Source organism: Callionymus lyra, chromosome 16, assembly GCF_982586985.1.
Source record: "Callionymus lyra chromosome 16, fCalLyr1.hap1.1, whole genome shotgun sequence".
NCBI lineage: Eukaryota > Metazoa > Chordata > Actinopteri > Syngnathiformes > Callionymidae > Callionymus > Callionymus lyra.
Window position 1 is genome coordinate 11571799 of NC_141833.1, and position 21429 is coordinate 11593227.

The 21429-nt window shown below is 39.3% G+C and overlaps 1 protein-coding gene across 1 annotated transcript; it reads right to left on the minus strand.

Annotated features, from left to right (window-relative positions):
- Positions 1–15600: 15600 nt before the first annotated feature.
- On the minus strand, positions 15601–21429 carry LOC148063705 (spindlin-Z-like). Its single transcript, XM_087811529.1, has 5 exons — positions 21346–21429; positions 20141–20182; positions 18503–18762; positions 18049–18282; positions 15601–16759 (listed from the first exon to the last, which is right to left on the minus strand). The coding sequence occupies exons 2-5, from the start codon at positions 20158–20160 to the stop codon at positions 16554–16556; spliced, it is 720 nt and encodes a 239-aa protein (XP_087667655.1). The 5' UTR covers positions 20161–20182; positions 21346–21429; the 3' UTR covers positions 15601–16553.

Here is a 21429-nt window from a genome sequence, read left to right on the forward strand (position 1 = left end):
GTTAAAATATAATATTTTTAGCCTTTTAATCTACTTGTTATCTCAGGGTCAAGGTGACCCGAAGGCCCAAAAACAAACATTTGCATATTTATTTTTGTAAAACAGGGAGGTTGTTAATCTTGACCCAGAGACAACACAAGGGATACCACAAACACATTTTGCCTTTGAGATAGCACAAGGGTTTAAATAATTATATATATATATAAGCTCAAGATAATACTGAGAACAACACAGGAGTTCCAGAAAATCAGGGAAAACCCTGCACAAATAAAAACATCTTAAGATGTTTCTTCAGTAGATCCATCAAACACAGAGGAGGAGGAATAACGTTCCAAAGCTTAGGAGCAAAAGCCTAGAAGGATTTCTCTCCTCTGGTCCTGAACCCTGTGCGAGGAACCATCAGTAGATTCTGATCCACAGACCTCAGAGCCCGAGCTGGGGTGTAAGTCTGGATCAGATCACTGATGGAATGAGGAGTCTGACCATGAATAGTTTTGAAAGTAAGAACCAGAATTTTAAAGTTGATCCTGAAAGAAACTGGCAGCCAGTGAAGAGTTTTAAGGATCGGGGGAAATGTGAGTTCTTCTACTAGAGCGGCTCAGAATTCTCGCCGCAGAGTTATATATATACAGCCATATATACATTTTAACCATTCTAAATTCCAAAATAATTAAATGCTCAAAAATATTTAATATATAAATAATAAGCTTGAAGATTTGAAATGTTTAATTCAACCATTCAATGTTCTGATGGATATCCTTCCGTATTAACATGGTTGCTGGAGTTGAAATCTGTCACTGAAGGAGTGGCTGAGACATGTTCTTCCACGATGTTGATATCTAATGATTAATAATAGCCTTGTTATCTCTGAAAGAAGAAGCTATGGCCGGGGTCTGTAAGATGAGGCGGGTTCATGATCCGACAACAGAAGTCCCGAGTCTCTTCCCCCTCCGGGGCCCTCATTGTAATGTCATCTAAATAACAGGCGCAGTCCATTCTGGTGATCAGAGGTCTGAAAAGGACATTGAAAACATTCATCCAGCTCATGGTGGGCAGATGTTAACAATAAGCCCTGAAAGCAGGGACAGAAAACACAAGGGGATCACTAATATGCATAATCCTACCTCCTGATGTTTCCATCAAGAGGCACAGAGTGTGATGTTCATTATAGCAGCGGAGCCTCGGTGCACAGCGAGCAGCTCTTCCCCCAGGTTCCTGCCGGAGACCAAACTCTTGACTCGCATTGTTCGCCGGCCCTGCAGAGGGATATCAAAGGAGGGAAGGTTTGTTAAGAAAGAACTCATTTTCTGCGGCGACCCAACCTTCTCTCTTCTGTGTCATCTGGAGCAGAGCGGAGAGAGAGGGTCACTTGTGTGTCTTGTTAACAAATACACACTCGTTACTCACCCCAGCAACACCTTCCATTCATGACACGGGGGATGGGTGTTTTTTTTTTTCCGGCAGCCTGGCAAAGAGCAGATGTCAAAGAAAGATGGTCTGATTTAGCCTTCGCCAAATACACGTCTGGTGATCATTTTCACCAGCAGTGAGGAAATGCAAGAAGACCATAAATGTCAAATGAGATGCAAGTGGTGAAATAAGAACTGCCGGGGAGAGAATCAGCAGGTCTTTGTCGAGGCTGTCAACAGCTCTCCAGCAAATGTCAAAACACAAAAACCTTCGTTTTCCTGCGACTATTAAAGTATCACAGATAGACGTTCATCTGTAGACTGTTGCAATTCAGGGAAATTAAAAACGCTCAGTTTCGCGGATGGTAGTCCTGGTCCCCCGACCTCACAACCTCCTGTAAATCTTGCACCTGCTCAAGACGTTACATCCTCCTTGACTTCCCCCACCATCTTTTAATCACTTCTGTATGAGCAACACTTTTCACTAGAACCACCATCTTGGAATTATGGGATTTTCTAGACTCAAGGAAGCTGCCCCAAGGATCTAAGATTTCCAGATCTAATACAGGTTTCAACACCATCTGGAGCTTATAATCCATGCGTTTGTGTCTTCTCATTTAGACTATTTTGAAAATGTATTTAGGTGTCTAAACAAGAAGGAGCTGTCTCACCTGCAGTTAATACAAAACTTTGCAGCGAGAATTCTGACCCGCTCTAGTAGAAGAACTCACATTTCCCTGATCCTTAAAACTCTTCACTGGCTGCCAGTTTCTTTCAGGATCAACTTTAAAATTCTGGTTCTTACTTTCAGATCTATTCATGGTCAGACCTCACATCAGTGATCTGATCCAGCCTTACACCCCAGCTCGGGCTCTGAGGTCTGTGGATCAGAATCTACTGATGGTTCCTCGCACACGGTTCAGGACAAGAGGAGAGAAATCCTTCCAGACTGTTGCTCCTAAGCTTTGGAACGATCTTCATCTCCCTCTGTATTTGATGATCTACTGACTCCTTCAAGAAACATCTAAAGACATTCTTATTTGTGCAGGCTTTTCCTCATTTTCTGGGACTCCTGTGTTTGTCTTATGTGTCTTGATCTTTTAGAGTTTTTTACATTTGTAAGTATTTTTAACTGTGTATTGCTTCGGTCTAGAAAGATCTTTACAAATAACTATTACTTACTTACTTACTCAGTTGAATGTACCTGATCCAGGATGGACACAGCTGACTCATAGAACTAAGTTAAGAGGATTAGCTTGATGAGGTGAGCATTAAGTCCCCAGTATTCTCCACTGTCAGTGACAAACGGTGTCAGAAGTTGTATGATGATGTGTGTAAAATAGGTTAATTTCCCCAAGATCCACCAGTTTGTCAAGCAAAAAGACAGAAGTAACAAACAAAAACAGCTTTATTATAATTAAAATAAAAGGTTGCAAGGATTTTACAAGTATAATTATGACCTGGAATAAGAAAAAGGGAAACTTTAAAGTGTATTATTACATGTCATATATAAATATATATATATATATATATGTATTTTTTTTCAGAAAAAAAGGATATTATACAAAACGTAAGTCAGAAAAAAGAAGTACAACTTAAACTCAATTTATTTATCAAACTGACATTTTCGAAGAACCAAAAAACAAACAAAAAAACAGGCTTAGGTTTGGTCTCTAGTGTACCTACCATCTACGGTAGAGGTGGATGGTGTTGCATGTAGAACTGCCATCACCAACAACCACAACTAGAAATATCTATCCATGTCTTTGTGTAGGTTTTCTTCTAATGCAGCGTTAAGATACATATCCTCCAATCTCTGGAGACAAATGGTGTCAGGGGTGGGATGAGTTGTTTTTGCATCAGGACCGTCCGTGTTGAAACACTGGGATGGTGTAAATGTGAAGCAGGTTCGGGCCGGTTCAAAGATCACAGGTTTATTGGTGGGTGTCTATTATTAGGTGAAACTTTCTGACAGGGTCGGGTGTGATGGTGTGTGGGTGTTGGTGAAGGCGAACAAGGTGAAATACTGTATAGATTGAATCGGCCACAATATTAATTTAATAATGGTGCTTTTTTAAATTTAAAATCCGCAGTCAAAAGAGAAATGTGATTCTGAGAAACAATCCGTTGACCCTGAACCACCTCTCTGTTTGACCGTGTGAACCTACGACGAGGATAAAAGTGCATCTCGTCCACTCATGTTCTTCTGAGAGTTTTTCCTCCAGCAACACCGTTGACCTTCACTTCACACGACCTGTTGTTTCATCAACAGTCAAATATGTTCTCCCTCTGCTCGAATTCACCTCTCAAGACGGCTGCTGACGAAACACATCTCGAGAGGAGAGTGGAAAGTATGTTGTGAGCGAGTTCAGGAGTGCTACCAAGAATTCACTGCCTCGTTGTGGAAGCGTTGATGAACGTAATACTTAAGGTCTTGATTATACTCATACCCAGGGTCAATGATTCAGACTAAAAAAAGGAGAAAACTTAGCGAGGTTTTTAAAAATTGAAACTTTTCAGTTGAAGCACGTTGAAGTTTAGCTGCTCTTCTCTTTAATCAGAATACTATGATGCTTAAGGAAGAAAAAGATCATTGATTTACTATATTTGAGGTTATTAAAGCATATTAAAAATCATTGCTTGAATTGAAATACGTAAAAAATTAATCTATCAACGGAGATGGGAAATAATTATTTTTAAGTATGACTGAAGTACTATATCATTATTATGGGAAAAAGGCTTCACATGGCCAAACCAATGCTGCCTAAGAAACCTTAATAAATGAAAAATAACCATAAGGAATTAATTTCTATCCAGCATATAATCATTTTTATTCAAGTGCAAGAGCAGATATATTTGTAAAGTATGTGTTTAGTTTGATTCAAAGGACTGATTTGGCAACATTAAGCTGTTTTCCCATAACAATCATATAAAACTTCAAGTGATTTAAAAAAAAATGGCTTCTGCATATGTCCTTGGATCTGCTTTCAAGCTTGGAAAATGTTCTGAAAACTCCTTCCCAGCAACAGGAAGACATAAGTTGTTGGCCTGAGTAACACTGGAGGAATCCCTTCTATCTTTTCTCTAACCATGTCATGTTCTATGCTGTGGTGTGTTGGGGTGGAAATGTGTCCAAGAGGAGTGTCAACAGGTTGGACAGGTTGATCAGAAAGGCTGGCTCTGTGGTTGGAATGAAGCTGGACTCACTGGTGAAAGTTGCTGAGAGGAGATCATTGAACAAACTACTGTCCATCATGGATGATGACAGTCATCCTCTGAACACTGTCATCAGTGAGCAGAGAAGCAGAATGAGTGCACGAATGCTCCTACCCAGGTGCAAAACAAATAGACTCAGGGACTCATTCATCCCTCGGGCTATTAAATTGTACAATTCTGAGTTCGGGGGCAGGAGTGCAGTGAGAGTATCTGGATGTTCTGTTCCATGTTAGTCTTTGTATCTTTGTCTTTGTTGTTTTTCTTTCCTTGACCTATGTTCTTTTTCTTTGTCTTTAGACTTAGATTGTGTCATCTTGTTCTTCCTCTTTATGTTCGTCTTCTTATTTTATTTTTTATTGTTTATGAAAAATTGCTGGCTATTGGTAAAAAACAATTTCCCGAAGGAGACCTCCTGAGGGATCAATAAAGTTTTACCTTACCTTACCTTACCTTACCTATCTTTCGCTGAGTGTTCTGAACAACGGCACAGATATTTTTAAACTTGTTTTACTAGAATTATGTGTATTTAGCACAGGTTGCTAAATGGAGCAGCAGCTGTGTTTGTTTGTTTCCCCGCCAGTGTCCGTCTCAACGACGCACAATCTTAGTAAATCATCTGTAGTCAGTAATTAAGCCTGGGATTGGTAATGCAAACTTGGAACTTTGTGAAACTGCTCAATAGATAGTTAAAGTTCCTGCCATTCCAAGTGGAAATAACTCAATGACATTGAATATTGTAAGTACAAGAGAAGAAAGAAAACATCTTTTTCATATATTTAAGCAAAAGCAATTTTTTTTAAAGATTTCTTTTCGGTAAATATACGATGTTAAGATGTGATCATTCAGGTATAGTAGTATACATCTTATTCCTACAATTCATCTGCCACATTTACTCACTTTCTTATATGATTAACTCTCTTTGTGTTGTTACTCTGCTATACTCTATGATATAATGACATTATTTTCTAAGTGTAGCCATCGAGCAAGCAAAGCAGCATTTGTCGTTACATGCTTCGAGGTCGCCCGGGACGATGTAAAAAATGAGTCGATAAATGCTTACTTAAGCTGAAATGTACGACTCATAACCACGGCGTGAACGAAAAGAAACTATGAGAACAAGGACATTTATGGTTGAAAAAAGAACAATAACATCAGCTACATTGAAGCAAAATAAAGCATGAATAGAGACGGGAGAAGGAGGGTGAAAGTTAAATTTTTCTTCGCTCCAGGTTCCACTAAAACGATGCTTCAAGGTTCAAACGTCTCATCTTTGATTGACGCATGAGGTCAGAGAGGTTCTTGCTTCAGCTCAGACTGAAACTCTGCCTCAAGTTTAAGTTCTGAGAGAAAACATTTGTGCCCTTTTTAGTTCATGTGATCGTGATGATCATAATCCTCGCAAATAAGTTGGTTCATGGTTATTATTAGAAGTATAAAATCACATGTTTATCTTCATATAATGCTTCTCATTGTATAGATTGATTTATTTCAGTAAAATTATTATCTGTTCCTGTTTTGGTTAATCATTATTAATAGTATTATTTTAACTGACTTATTTTGAAAGCAATAAAAAGGTGAATACATTCACATGCTTCATATATAAAAGATAAAACTTAAAAATGTTGTTTTTCTCAAAATGTGAAATGTCTTTTATTTCTTGCCTCTACATTTAACCGTGTCTCCATTTTTATATTATTTTAAAAATATGCTTTTCAATGTCTTTTCTATTGAATTTGCTGCTCATCATCACACAAGTACACACTTTTCTCATTTCATTGTCTTTACAGTTTTATGTGTTTAAGTCAATTTTTAGTAGTCAAAGCTGTAAAAAGTTTTATTTAAGCGCACAGTAGAATAGTATGGCGCATTACAGCAAGAAGGTTGCTGGTTCATTTCCAGCCTGGGGAAACCCGCAGCCTTCCTGCGTGGATTTTGTTCTTGCCGTGCATGCGTGGGTTTACTCGGGGTACTCCAGCATCCGACGAAAACATACAGATGGTGATTGAGAATTCTATCTATGCTGTCTATAGGTGCGAGTGTGTATGTGAGTGGTTGTGTGTCTTTGTGTGCCCTGCGACAGGCGGACAATAATGGAATCAGCAGTAGAAGAAGAATGAATGAATGGGTTTTATCTATATGGTATTACAGGCCGGTAAGATCTACTAAGCAAAAATAATAAATCAGTTATAAAAAATATATAATAGGCAGGTGCAGAGCAGGGTGCTGTTTGAAACTATGGTACACTTATAACACATACTACTACTATAATAAATTATGCTATTAATCAAAAAACAAATAGATTCGTCAATGTCATAATCTTAACAATACTTTTTAAATACATTGACCAGGTGTATTATATGTGGGGTTTTCCCTGAAGTTAGTTTCCTTGGTAAAAATGCCAAAACACTATATATATATTATATAGGTAGCAAAATTTAACAGCGTTTATTTCATTAAATACATACACCAGGTTCCAAATGCACAGGTTACACAGGATGACCCATACAGTATGAAATATCTCAGTGAACAGCCCAATGAAATGCATCACCATGTTTCTACTACTGTGCCGCTTTTTTTCCACCGTTTATCAGAGAGAGAGAGAAAAAAAAACACTAAATGCTAATGTAGCGTTTAAACTCCTTTTATCTCTGATCTATTTTTTTTTTTTTTAACCACAACCATATGCAGCCACACGCTCTGGTTCATGGACCTTCATGTAATGTGATTTGTCTGGGCCGCACCCAGAGCAGGTCAGGATGAGACGAGGCACGCGATTGGCTCCCGCTCGATGTCGTCATCAGCCTTCGCCGCGCCTCCTCTCCTCCGCTCGTACATAAGTGCGCCGATCCATCTTCCTGCAGCCGAACCAGCACCGCCATCATCCGAACACAACTGGGAGCAGCTGGTTCCGACCCAGACTGCCTGTCCAGAACCTTGGAAGAAGAGAAGAAGCATCTGGAGCGAAGGTGAGTAAGCATTTAGCATTTAGGCTAATCGTTGCTAAAATACTGCCAACGTGTTGATCATTCGTCTTTTTAAAAAAAAAACACAGATAAGTCGCGTAATAAAAACGATTTTGATGGAGGAAAAAAAAATCGCAAACGTGATATTCAGGTAGTTGTAGAGGAGGGTTCTTCTGGACTCTTCCTGCTCCTCGGATAAAAAATGTCTTTCCACGTCGTCGTGTTGACGTGATCCGAGCAGAAACACACGCATCTGACGCCGGTCTTTGCTTCTCTGCTGCGCGTCCAACGGCGCTGGATTTTGCGCTGTTTAAAAAGCTCCAGAGAGAAAACTTCGGGGCAGCAACAGGTGGCATGTGTGTGTGTGTGTGTGTGTGTGTGTGTGTTTTTTTTTTATCTCTGCCTGGGCCGACGTCGAGGCGAGATGTTGACGAGATGGACGAAAAGTAGGGCGTCATTCAGCACCAGAGTCTGGACAGCTCCCACCTCCTGGGTTTCTGCACGTCAGTCTTCTTTTTTTTTTTTTTTACACTCATCTATGTTTACTCAAAGTGGCCATCTGAAATATCAGAAGCCCCCCCCCCCTCCTCCTCCATTTAAACCTGGAACATTTAATTATAGAAAATGTGACATTTCTGCTGTAGTTTTATTTTTTTCTCCCTGTTTTGCACTTAAAGGAAGTAGCTTTTCTTCCCTCCTCTCTCCTCCTTCCCCCCCTTCCATCCTTTCACTAAACTGTCCCCATCTTCCCATCCCCCCTTCCACTCACTCCCAGTCTTGTTGCATAGCTACCAGATTAGAAACATACTGGAGATGCAGGACAATCTTTCACCTTCTCCCCCTCGCTCTCTTGTAATTGGCTGGGAAGCAGAAAAATCAGGGAATTTGATGGACAGATTTTTGAGTTTTTGACGGATTCACGCACACATTATTTCATTTATTAGTGGATGCTGTGATCTGTCTGCCCCCCCCTCACACCCCTCACACACCCGGCCCCCCTTTCCTCCTCCTCCACCCGTCTCTTTAGAGAGGATCTGAAAGGTTGGCATTACAACAACAAAGGAAGGATGGAATGTCAACGGGCTTCAGAGAGAAATGAGGAACACATAGATGAGAATTATGACGTTTTCCAAAACCGTCTAAAGTTCAAGACCCGTCAGACTGAGCCACGACAGCGCGTTCGGATGCTCCACTGTGACTCAACACACGCTCTCTTCATCACTACATATAATCTTAACAACTCTAGAATCCATACACCTGTACAGTCAATGGACGCCTGTTGCTGTTTTTTTATCCTCTTTTTTTCTTTCTTCTTCCTTCTCTCCAGGCGCTGGATGTGGAGGTACGACTGGAGCAGAGAGGTGAAGTGTTGGTGGTTCTGAGTGGAAGACTAGTGATTTTGTTGTGATGCTGATCAAAGAACAACAAGTCCCAGTCTGCCTCTCAGCACCGGCGGAGCTCTTCAGTCCACGTCAGCCGCCTCTTGACGCTGCGTTGTTAGGAAAAAAGAAGGAAAAAAAAAAATCCTTTAAATACCATCTGCTTCATTCCTGCGTCCCTTTGTGTTTAGCCATTTTAATTAATTACAAAATGCAATTAAGTGTAATTCAAGCGCTGATGTCCAGGGAAGAGAAATGCAGGAAATTAAAACCGCGGTCGACTTTGCAATAACGACGTTTGGTGCGTGACATTATTACCTGTTTCAATCATCTCCTTATCTGCTGTTCTGATTATGGACCCCAGCGGCTGTCGATAGAATTCAAATGTTTATTGCTTATTAATAAATTCAGCAAATTGGAAATGATTTGTCTTCTTTTTTTTTGGCGGGGGGTTGGGGGGGTTTACACATAACACTAATAATCACCTGTTGATGTGACACGTTCTGATGATTTACCTGTAGATAAGTTTATTTTTGAGTCAATTCAGGAGTAGATTAGATTAATTACATGTATATTGTACATATCGACTCACAGAAGGTTGTCATCGCTTCTTATTTAAATTATAATATTGGATAAAATGAAGATATTTCTAAATAAAGTGTTCGCTTCAGTTCGTGTCCACACATTAGAAGTGAACCCGGGTCAAGACGGGCCTTTACAAGTGACTCAAATTTCTCCGAATCCCCTGCTGTCCCTGATATGTAGTTGTCAGAACACACGCTGTATCTCAGTGTGTCGCACCCGGCGTAGCTGTAAGCCAATCACGGTGCCCCATGCTGACCCCGGGTCTGCTCGGTGCCAACGGTTTCAACATTTGACATCTTCGTATCGTCACCGGACCACAATTTCCCTTTATGTTAAATAGTTATGAATGATTAGGATGTGGTCCTTATAATGACACATTTCATGAATTAAAACAATAAAAGAAAACGTGCTGTGAGTTGTTTAGTGTGATAGAAATATATAAAAATATAATCATATTAAATTGGAAACGACATGAAGCCATTTATAAATTGTCTGGTGCAGCTGGTTTGTCTGCTCAGGTAGAATATATATATATATATAAGTCTTGATGAAAAACATGTATTATTAAAGGTGCTGATATCCAGAGAATTGAATCAAATAATTCTTAATAATTATGACAGAAAACGGTTGTATTCATATTAACCCCTAATTCTAAAAGTGTTATTTTAAAAAAAGAATAAATGTAATCTGTCATTGCACAGGTACAATATTGAATTATTTTGTCGGGTGAAAACACACTCCTAAAAAATATAAACCAATCGCGACGAGCACTCACATCGTCGCTGATATTAATGTCCTTTATTCGATTGTCGATAAAGGTTGAGGTTCAATCATCACCTCCATGCAAATAAATCCGACACAAGCATCTTTGGGAAAACAAACTCACATTCTAGTTTTCCTGTCCACATCATCAGTGCAGGGGGGAGGCAGGGAGTGAGAGGGGGGAGGGAGGGAGAAGGAATAAAAATGACATATGTCTATTTTTGCTGTTACCAGGATACCTGCATGAGTGGTCAGACAGCATCTGTTTTTCCACATGGTCAAGTAGGAGCTTCTCACAAAAGCAATATTAATGACATATATTCAGTAAAATAATGAACAATCACGTCCACGTCCTGTTTTTCTTTTCGAGCTGAGCACAAAGTCGCAGTTTAGCGTCCGAAAAAACGCTTGGTGATTTAGAAAAAAGGTTACCCAGGATAAACGGAGATAAAACAAATTACCTTCGGGAGGGTCGACCGTGATCTGAGGCGGATCCATCACCTGTGACATTCAAATATTAGAAAACCTGGATTCATTAAAGATGATAATCTCCGCAGCTCTGGACGTATATGAACCTTAACGCGTGGATTCAAGAAGAAACCAAGTCATCTCCAACACTGACATCTTAATGCCCTGATTTGATGAGTTTAACATGATGTTTCGGTTCTTAATTTAGGATTTTTATTTAAAAAAAAGGGGTCAAAATTCAATTCCCTTCTCTCGCCTCGAAGGAAAGACTTTCTTAATTCCTTAATCCAGACACAAGGGTTGAGGAGAAGAAATATCCACGAGGTGCCAAAAGTGTCCTGCTGTGACTACAAGTCTGTTATCTGCATCCGCTGACTCGTAACATCTGCCCGGCCGAGCGGAAAAGTGCTCGCAAATACCTGCTAAAATCTTTCAGAACATTTTAATTAACTGAAGAAAAGAAAGTAACGAGTGCGCCACGAGAATTAAAGAAGCTTCCCAATGTTCCGAGACATCCTGTTACCTTGTTAGGATGGTTATTAACCGAAAACTATATATTCAACGTATTTTTATATAATTAATAGTTATTAATTTATTAAATAAAATGTATATAAAGAATCCCAAAGTAAAAACATGCTAAATAACCATATATAAGTGCAGTTTTGCTGATATAATAAAGAAAGTAATTAAAAAAATAATTGGTATTAAAGGATCCTGCCGTGACACACAAAACACCCCATAGAATAAGAAACACACTTAATGACGACAATGGGAAATTATTTAAAAATATATATACATATTTATATATTCAATAAAAATGTGCTTAGATTTAGATTTGTTTCTTTGTTGAATTTTTACTTTATCCTAGTTCTGATGGAATTTTTTGGTTTTTAATTATTTTCTCCTTTTACCTGGTTATGTTTTTCCGACCTCACAATGAAGACAACACAGAAACAGATTGTGTTGTAAATGAAAACACAAATTATTTTTGTATATTTGTGCAGGAGAAATGTCGACAACCGATGAAGAAAGTGTTTTGTATTTGTGTGGTAAAATGACTCAAGTATACATTAAAGTAGACTTTTTTTCTCAGCGAGAATACTGAGCCGCTCTAGTAGAAGAACTCACATTTCTCCGATCCTTAAAACTCTTCACTGGCTTCCAGTTTCTTTCAGGATCAATTTTAAAATTCTGGTTCTTACTTTCAGATCTATTCATGCTATTCATATTTTAACTGTATATTGCTTTTGATTGTTAAAGCGCTTTGTGACCCTGGTCTAGAAAGGCACTTTACAAATAACCTTAACTTACTTATTTACTTACTCTGCGCTTCCTCGAACGTTCCCATCCATCTCACCTCAACGAGATGACACACAACTGTGTGAGCAGTTGTGTGTCATCGAGATTCAAGCGTTTGTGTGATGTTGTGACTAATGTGCATCAATGATTGAAGTGTGTTCCAGTGACTGAGAATGTGTTTAGAATATCAGCGTTAAGTTCAGTTACCTTTTTTTTAATAGTGAGTATTTTTCTCGTCATGCCTGCAGCTGATATGAAGATCTGGCAGATAAAATAAACACCAGTGTTTTGACCTTTGCCTAAGTGTGTTTTCTGCTATTGACCAAGTGCAGCCTGGGGGCCACGACGGAGCCATTTACAGGCATGTTCTGCTGGTGTTGCATCTTATATAAGGAGCAGAAACATCACAAACTGTCCGTCACTCTGCTCCTTTAAGACCTCCACGAAAGACAATCCAACATGGCATAGAATCGATAAATAATAATAATATATCATTTGAATTCATAATTTATATACATTTCAATAACAATTAAAGACTTTCCTAATTATATATTTATTTTACAATTCAGAACTATTTTTGAATAGTTTATTGTTCATCAAATTCACACAAACTTCTTCTAAAATAACAATTTATTCAATAAATACCATTCAATATTGCACATTGTGCTAGAGGTAAATTAAAAATAATAATCTTATATAATGTATATACAATTAAATAATGTTTAAAGAATCCTCCTGCTTTCCTAATTATATATATTTATATATAATTATTTATTTTACAATTCAGAACTATTGTTAAATTCACACACACTTAAAAACCAATGCATTGGTTCTTCTAAAATAACAATTTATTCTTTATTTCCCATAATAAATTGAGTATTATTATGTGCAGATATTCATTTATTTTAATATTAAAGATGAATATTTATAATATATTTTCCATTGATTTATATTCAGTTATATATTTAGGACAACTTATCTATTCCTTTTTATATATTACAGCCTTAATCAAATAAATATATATATTTATATTTAGTAATGCATCTTGAAATTAAAGTACACATCAAACCTAGTGACACTTTTAAAATAACTGACTAATCATAAGTAAAAAAAAAAGTAAATATTCAGGAATACGTGTGTGTGTGACTCCTCGTTGTGGGTTGTCGTGTGTGGTGAACACGACACAATCAAGGTGTGTGTGTGTGTGAGTGTGTGTTATATGTGTCAGTGCTCTCACAACATCTGTGTTTGTCACCTGTGCACAGATATGGGTCACGCCGTGCAGCATGAATATGCATGTGTCAGTGTTCACTCATCTATACTGCATGTGTGTTAGCGGTGGAGAGAGCAGAGGTCAGGACCGTCCGTCCGACTCATCTCGGACCGAAGATCAACGATTAATCATCTCACGATCGATCGCGGGGGGAAACAAAAAAGCTCCTCTCGGGGAAAAAAAAATCTCAAGATTTTTTCGCATGTGCACTCCTTCACCCCGCGAGTCTAGTTTGGTGGCATGCTGGTTTTCATATATAAAACCGGTTGCTAGGCAACACAAAAGAGTCAATTGTATGTGCTCAACGGACAATACCTATGAAAAAAAAAAAAAAGTTTCAAGGTTTTTCCAGGAAGGTCCTTTGATAAAAGAGCTGGCAGGTTAGAGGAATATACAGCTGGGCTTTTTCTGGAAACAGAAACACGATGAAGAGGCACAAAGAGGGAGGAAAACAGGGTTTTTTTGTTTTTTTCCTATAGCGGTGGGGGGTCAACGACGACCTGCTGTCACCCAGATTTAACCCGCCTCACATACCGAGATCACGGAGGCAGGTGTTTGAATGAGGAGCCAGAGAGAGAGAGAGAAAAAATCCATATGACGGTGTGCATCAGACATATTTGCAGGAGCAGAGGCCACGTGTCGTAACATCCTCCTTATATGCTGGCGCCGGAGAACACCAACTGTTCTGCACGTCTGCTGGCACCGGCAGTGAAGGGGGGGGGCGACATAAGAACCTACACTTGAGGGAGCAAACCAAGACTTCAGATTCATTTTCTACACCTTATTCTGTTATTTGGGTCACGTCAGGCCCGTCCCAGTTGTCCAGGGCGAGAGGCAAGGTACCCAATGAACAGACATTAACACATAATATAGAGTGTTCGATCAACCTCTATATGTACTGTAGGAGGAACCAGAGTACCCGGAGTAGAAGTGGATCGTGGAGACGTTTAGTCAGCTGATGGCCTTCGTCTGTGTGTTTGGCGATACGATACGTATCACGATACAGTGTCATCATGGATATATTTGTACCGTCCAGATCACATGACTCTTGACAAAGTCGTAACTGCTTTCATGTGTTATTAAACCAAAATATGTCAAAAAACGTCAGCGTTGAAAGCTGTATCCTCTCGTCCTCAGTCACCACTGGGATCTGATTGTTCCTTCATCCGCGGAGGATTGTGATGACTGCTGCCATCTAGCGGCTGGAAGTTTAATTGCGACAGAAAAACTAAAATGGAATGAATATTTGGTTGTTATTAATACATTTTAAAAGATTGAATAATTTCACTTAAGCACTTCTTTGAAATATAAACTATAAAAGTACTACGATACAAACTAAATCACGATGTCAATATTTTCTCACACACCTACTTATAAGAATATAATATTAAAATTTCAACCAACAAAATGCTTGTTTTCATCTTTACTATTTCAATAAATCCAGTTTTTCGTTTCGTTTCTCAATTTGTTTCAAAGCTCGTCATTACCAGGAGATGGCGGGTCCCCATCTATTGATCAGGTCAGAGGTCAACTAGGGGTCAAAGCACTTTAGCAGTCGGTAACTTGTTAGTTGTCGTTCGTTTGGAAGTAAATATCGAACCCAAGCGAGTTGTTTTTCTCAATGAACGGGACTATTATATAACCACGAAGAAGAGCAGGATTAACCCATTAGTCTTTACACTTTGACGTGAACACGTGAACCTGACACGAGATGTGAAAACACTTTATGTGAAATAAGAAGCTGTAAATGATTCCAAGAATCAGTCACGACCAATCGATTAACCTTTGATCGACTAACTTGTGAAGTCACCGCCTCATTAGCCGACACCATATTTAACCATTTCCACAGCTACACCTGGAACAGCAAAAGAAATGTCAGAGATATTGAGGGACATTTGGATGATTCTGGTTCTTAATCACGCTCAACATTAATTAGCAGATTCTGATCCTCTGATTTGATTGGCCTTTAAACGCAGACGCTCATCAGCACAGTGATTAAAAGGGGAATTAAAGAAAAGTCAAGCAAAACCGAAAATGAGGTTTAAGATCTGTTGGATCATGATCTTGGTATAGGTTGCACTAATTATTTTTTTTCCCAGTTTGACACGCCTGCAAAAACACATGTTATTAAAACAAACGTGAATTTGGAGCAGCTGGTCCTCATCACGTTGTTCTAGTCGTTTATGATCAAAAGTGGCCACCAGGGGGAGCAGTGAGCTTTCAAAGAACCACAAAAACAAGCGCTCTCCAGTTGAAATGTTTTAATTAAAAATAACTTTTTTAAAGATGTCATCGTGTAAAGGCGATGTCACAAAATTCAGGCTACACTTTGATTATAAATTAAATTCACAGAATGGAGGAACAACGATCCAATCATTGCGTTCTCTGAAGTGCTTCAACAGACCATTTGATCAAGATATGTTTGTGTACCCAATCTGGAAAAAAACATCTGGTCAGAGTTAAACAAAACAACACATTGTGCTTGTCAAACACACAAATGAAAAACATAAACCGACAGCTTTTTTTAAATTCATATTATAATTTCTGATTATATTTACATGACAAAAATTCAGGATTAGAACAAGCAAAAAGGTTTTTTTGTGGCCTAAATATTTCCTAGTTTGGCAAATAACATGTCGCAGCATAAATAGTGACACGGAAACATCCCAGAGTAGAAAAAGTTGACCTTTACGTACAGAAATATCTCTTTTTCAGTCGAGTAACATATAAACGGTGACATCTGCGATCGCTGTCAAGGTACAAATCTCTTATATTCAGCATCACAGAAAAAGCAAAGCGGTTCAGAGGGGAAATAAATAGCATGTAAGGGTGAAATGAAACACCAGTAAAACACGGACGCGTCAGTGAAAACGCCGACTCTTTTTTTAGTTTGATACTTAAAAACATGAAACCATAGATGAAGTCGTAATATACAAGTGTGGTTGGAGCTCCATTTCATCTGCTGGGCTGTACAACCGGCTCTCGGAACCGGTTCTATTCACAATTAAGGTCACGGAGAAAAATAAGACGTCTCGTAATATGTTTAGAATGAAAGGAGAAATGTAAAAATAGAAATTAAATTTGGAATCTCCGGCACGTCGCCTCCTGCTGTAAAGGATAAAAACGGTAACACTATGAAGCGGAACGACCTGCCAGGTAAAAATAAAGGCGTCAGAATAAGACCCCCACAGTCACTTTTTCAGGTGGTCTTGACAAGGTCGTACACGTGGATGTGGACGTCGTCGTCGTACTTGATGTAGTAGACGGTGGGTTTGGCGGGGACCTGGTAGATGACCAGACCCGTTCTCTTCAGGCCGTTGTCTGTGACGTACTCCACCTGCTTACCCACCAGGCTCTCCGGCTCCTCCCCCGGCTTCCTGTCGGCTGGAAGCAGGTGCTTGTTTTCTGGATGATGGACGGACAGAAAAGATGCTGATTCAAATAAAAATATATAATATAATAATATTCAACTATAGAAATGTATCAATATTATTGTATATTTACTTTTCTTTTGGACATTTAACTTAAAAATAAAAATGAATCTTTAATAGTCAATCCACTATTATTTCATTCTAGAGATCTTTGCCTTTTTGATTTATGTATAGAAAAAGTATGTATATTTATATATATTTTAATTTATTAAGAACAGTCTTTTGATAATGATTACTTCTAAGCCTTCTCTGGGTCAAGGTGAACGACTTCTGTGGCTTCCATGAACACATATGCAGTGCCAGAGACAACACAAGGGATACCACAAAAACATTTTTTCCTGGCCTCCGGGTCACTTTGACCAGAGGCGGCGTAGAAGTGATCATTATTTGACACAGAGGAAACACAATGAATGCCTCAAACACATTTATTTTAGTCCACAACTGTCCCCTTGACCCAGAGAAAACCCAAGGGATACCTCAAACCAATATATATTCTGGGCCTTCTAGTCACCTTCACCCACAGGCAAACCCAAGGGATAGTTCAAACAGATTTATTTTCAGGCCTCCAGGTCACCTTGACCCAGAGCCAACACAAGGGATACCTCAGACCCATTTATTTTCAGGCCTCCAGGTCACCTTGACCCAGAGGCAACACAAGGGAAACCTTAGAAACATTTATTTTCGGGCCCAAGCATCACCTTGACCCAGAGCCAACACAAGGGATACCTCAAACCCATTTATTTTCAGACCTCCAGGTCACCTTGACCCAGAGCCAACACAAGGGATACCTTAGAAACATTTATTTTCAGGCCCAAGCGTCACCTTGATCCAGAGGAAACACAAGGGATACCTCAACACATTTATTTTCAGGCCATTGGGTCACCTTGACCTGGAGACAACACAAGGGCTGAATCATAGATATTTCTCATAATATTTAAATTGAAGCATACTATAAGTCTGCTATATTTTAGACTTTATACTACTTCAGCTTAACACATATTTTTAACACATAAAACACATTTATCTCTTAACTTATTTTAACTTTTAGTTTTAACTGATCACTTGCTAAAACAGATCATTAGCTTCTGACAGATACTTTTAAGGCTTACAAGGAAGTCGTGAGAAGTCGTGCATGAAGACTTTGCCTTGTTAAACGTGAACCTAAAAGAACGCATGACCGGGTGGAGCCGTCAGACCTTTTCACACTTTTAAGAAAAAAAAGTTACTTTACTTTTAAATACAAGAAACGTTCCATCGTCATACCTGACTCCGGCAAGACCCGCAAGTCCCCGTCCTTGTAGTCGTCCCACAGCTGGTACATGTAGAGCACCGGGTCCTTCTCGTACGTGATGTAATACCAGTGGGTCATGATGGGGGCTCGGGACAGCACCATGCCACGCCATTCGTTCTTCTCGCCGTCTTCCTTCTCAAACAGATGCTCGACGGCCCGACCGACCAGCTCCTCGGCCCCGGGAGGGACCCTGATCTTATTATTCACTGCAGGAAGGAACGAGACGCATTAATTGGGACCGTCGTCAAACCGCCAGATGTTCCTAAATTCATTTCAATCAGCTTAGCACAACTTTCCAACTGGCAGATATAAAAATAATTAGCTTTATAGTCATTATTTATTTGCGTTACACAACGCAGGAATATATTTTCCGCAGAACAAAAAAGAGAAAAGAACAGATGATCAAGAAAAGACGGAACCAATTACCAACTTTCTCCGTCAACACCTGGAGGTTCGAGACGCGGTTGTCTTTGAAGAGCTCGATGCCGTAGACGCAGTCGAAGCCGTCGTACTTCACCATGTACAGGGACGTGTTGACGGTGAGTCGCTCCAGGACGGTGCCTTTCCACTTGGTGGTGTTCCCCTTCTCCCGCCAGTTGTGCTGGATCCTGCGCCCCAGCAGGTTGTCGGGGTCCGGACTGAAGGTCGACGCGGAGCTCTCGCTTAGCTCTTCGCTGCTACGCTTCCTGTCGGCACACGGCGAGGATTTGAAAATCAACGTTGACCGTGAAAGGCCGAACAAATCTAAGGATGTTTTTTTTAAATAAATGAAATAATGCAATAGTTTAGTGATCAATAAGAAAGATGTTTGGGAGTAGGGCTGCTCGAAAAAAATATCGATATCGCGATATTGGCACGAGCGATGTGCGTATCGAAAACATGTGCGATCATTTATAATTATTTTATTGTACGTTCTGTAAAGTTGTCAATTTGTACTTCTATGTCTCCTTCTGTCTGTCAGCTGTGCGGCGCAGCTTGCTAGGCTCAGTTGCTATGGCGACGCATCTTGCCGTGGCGCTGACTTAGCTCAGTATATACATGAAAGTAAGACTAAATTATGAGCGCTACTCAAACAAGACTGATACAGTCAGCAGGTCATCTCTTTCAACACCCTTTGCTAAAGCAACATATTGTTTATTCAGAATTCTTATAAAATCGCGGATCTTCCAAAAAAGGGTAAACTTGTCTGTCTTTGCTGTATGCTAATGAGCTAAGTTTTAAGGTCATTTATAAACTCTTATGTGTTTGTGTACAAGGAGGTGGGATTTACTAATTTACTATTGATTTGGTGACATAGCGATGCGCCGGCGGCTCCTCTTAGATGTCACGGGAAACCGAAGCAAGTCCCGCAAAACTATTTTTCTCCAAATTTGTTGGCACCAAAGCGTGAAAATAAACTAAAAATATCGCATCGTTTTCCTTCTCTAAACCCCCGGACCTCCCCTACAGTACTCGCGGTAGCGCATGCATGCGGCTACATTTTTAGGTGAAAATATCGCATTAATATCGATATCGCAATTCAAGACACCAATATCGAATATCACACTTATTTCCAATATCTTGCAACCCCTTTTTGGGAGTATTTAATTTAATTCAGAATTAACCTACTTTATAAGCGGGGTTTTTTTACTGCTGAAAAACTGACACTTATTCCTGCTCTAGTAGAAGAACTTACATTTCCCAGTCCATAAACCTTTGAACTGGCTGCCAGTTTCTTTCATGATCAATTTTTAAATTCTGGCTTACTTCTTCCTTTCAGAGCCATTTCAGGCTCCAATAACTGCACCTAATAACCCTAATACCTGTTACTTACTTACTTACTATTACTTTTTAATTTATTTAAAGTAAGTTGAAAGCTAAAAAGTAAGAAAAGAGTTGGAAAAAGTTGCTACCCATTTAATCTGAAATTAATGGGTTATATTATTACAAAAAAATAACTGTATCATCCATCATATAATTCTTGTTTATATACAAAGTGCTATTTTAAGTTTAAATTGGCAGCTTGGTTAGTTTATGCAAATATTTCGATAATCAAGTGTAAAAAAAAAAAAACAGTGATCCTACCTGCCTCGTTTCTTCGACATGTTTCCATATATATGCACAAGCCTGAAACATAAGGACACACAAGTGAGTGAAGGTGACAAAAGCAGCTGCCGTTTTTTTTTCTTTCTTTTTTTTTTTGCAAGATCAGCAAGATGGTATCCTCAGCAGACCAAACACAAGATTCCATGGTACAACATCACCAGAGCTGAAGTCAAAACAATGACTTGATAGCAGCACATGCTTAATACTTAAATGTTGTTTCTAGTATATGATGTTTTTTATTAAATTCGGGTGTCTGCAGTCCGTATGGTTGAACATGATCCTTTTTTAATTTTTAATTTTATTTAAAGGGGTGAAAAACCGTTTGCTCCAATACAACAGGACAACTAATAAATCGACGTGGATCGATTTATCGTTTAATCTTACAGCGCAATATATATAGATATAGATATAGATATGTAGATATGTATGCATGTGTGTGTGTGTGTGTGTGTGATTTATATCACCTTATTATATTATGATGATTGCGATTGACAGGACAGTGATCAATAAATATAGCGTCTCTTGAGAAAAGGGGGCGTGGCAACAATAATAATAATAATAATAAAACAGAATAGCCTGTCAGCATGTCAAAGGTGTTCCACTGACCCGCCAAATCGATACATAACACGTTAAACCTGACATCCCACCACAGGTTTCCTGTCAAACTTTTCAAAAACAAACACAATACCTGGAATGTTGTCGCTCTCATGTAAACTAATGTAAACACCTCACCGGATGTAAACATAGCAGCAGCAGCGACAACCCGAATGCTAACTTGCTAATAGCTAGGCGCTAACTTCAGCTGACATTTCTGCACGGTTTTTGCATATTTTCGTCCAAATAGCGGGTTGGATGTTCCTCACATGCACCTTCTTTCTGGACTAAGTGTCGACATGTTGTCGTGCAAAACCAAAACATGAACCGCACGCTAGGCGGCTAACGTGCACCTCCAGTCACTGTTTGTTTTTTTTTGTCCTGAGGAACATTCCTGGGAATTCTGAGCCAGGGTTCTTCTAAACACACGCTGGCGGAACAAAAGGACGAGCATCGCCATGTACGCGCGGCTCCGCTTCCCAACATTCCGACAGCATGAACAACACCGCGACACGTCAAACAATAGCAGGGTTTTTTTTTGTTTTTTTTTTAATGCTCGGGGTTCGGCGGGAGGAAGAGGTTCGACCTACCTGGTCCTGGTCCGAGATTTCACATGTGTTTTGTCTTTGGCCACCAGATTCCTCCACCAGACCGACGCGATACACAAGGAAAAA

What these genes read in the sequence shown, in the direction of transcription:
- LOC148063705 (XM_087811529.1), bottom strand. Translation starts at nt 20,160, where the DNA reads ATGTCGAAGAAACGAGGCAG. An exon ending in ATGTCGAAGAAACGAGGCAG is followed by an intron (nt 18,763 to 20,140) that starts GTAGGATCACTG and finishes GTGTGCCGACAG; the next exon opens with GAAGCGTAGCAGCGAAGAGC. An exon ending in GGTGTTGACGGAGAAAGTTG is followed by an intron (nt 18,283 to 18,502) that starts GTAATTGGTTCC and finishes TCCTTCCTGCAG; the next exon opens with TGAATAATAAGATCAGGGTC.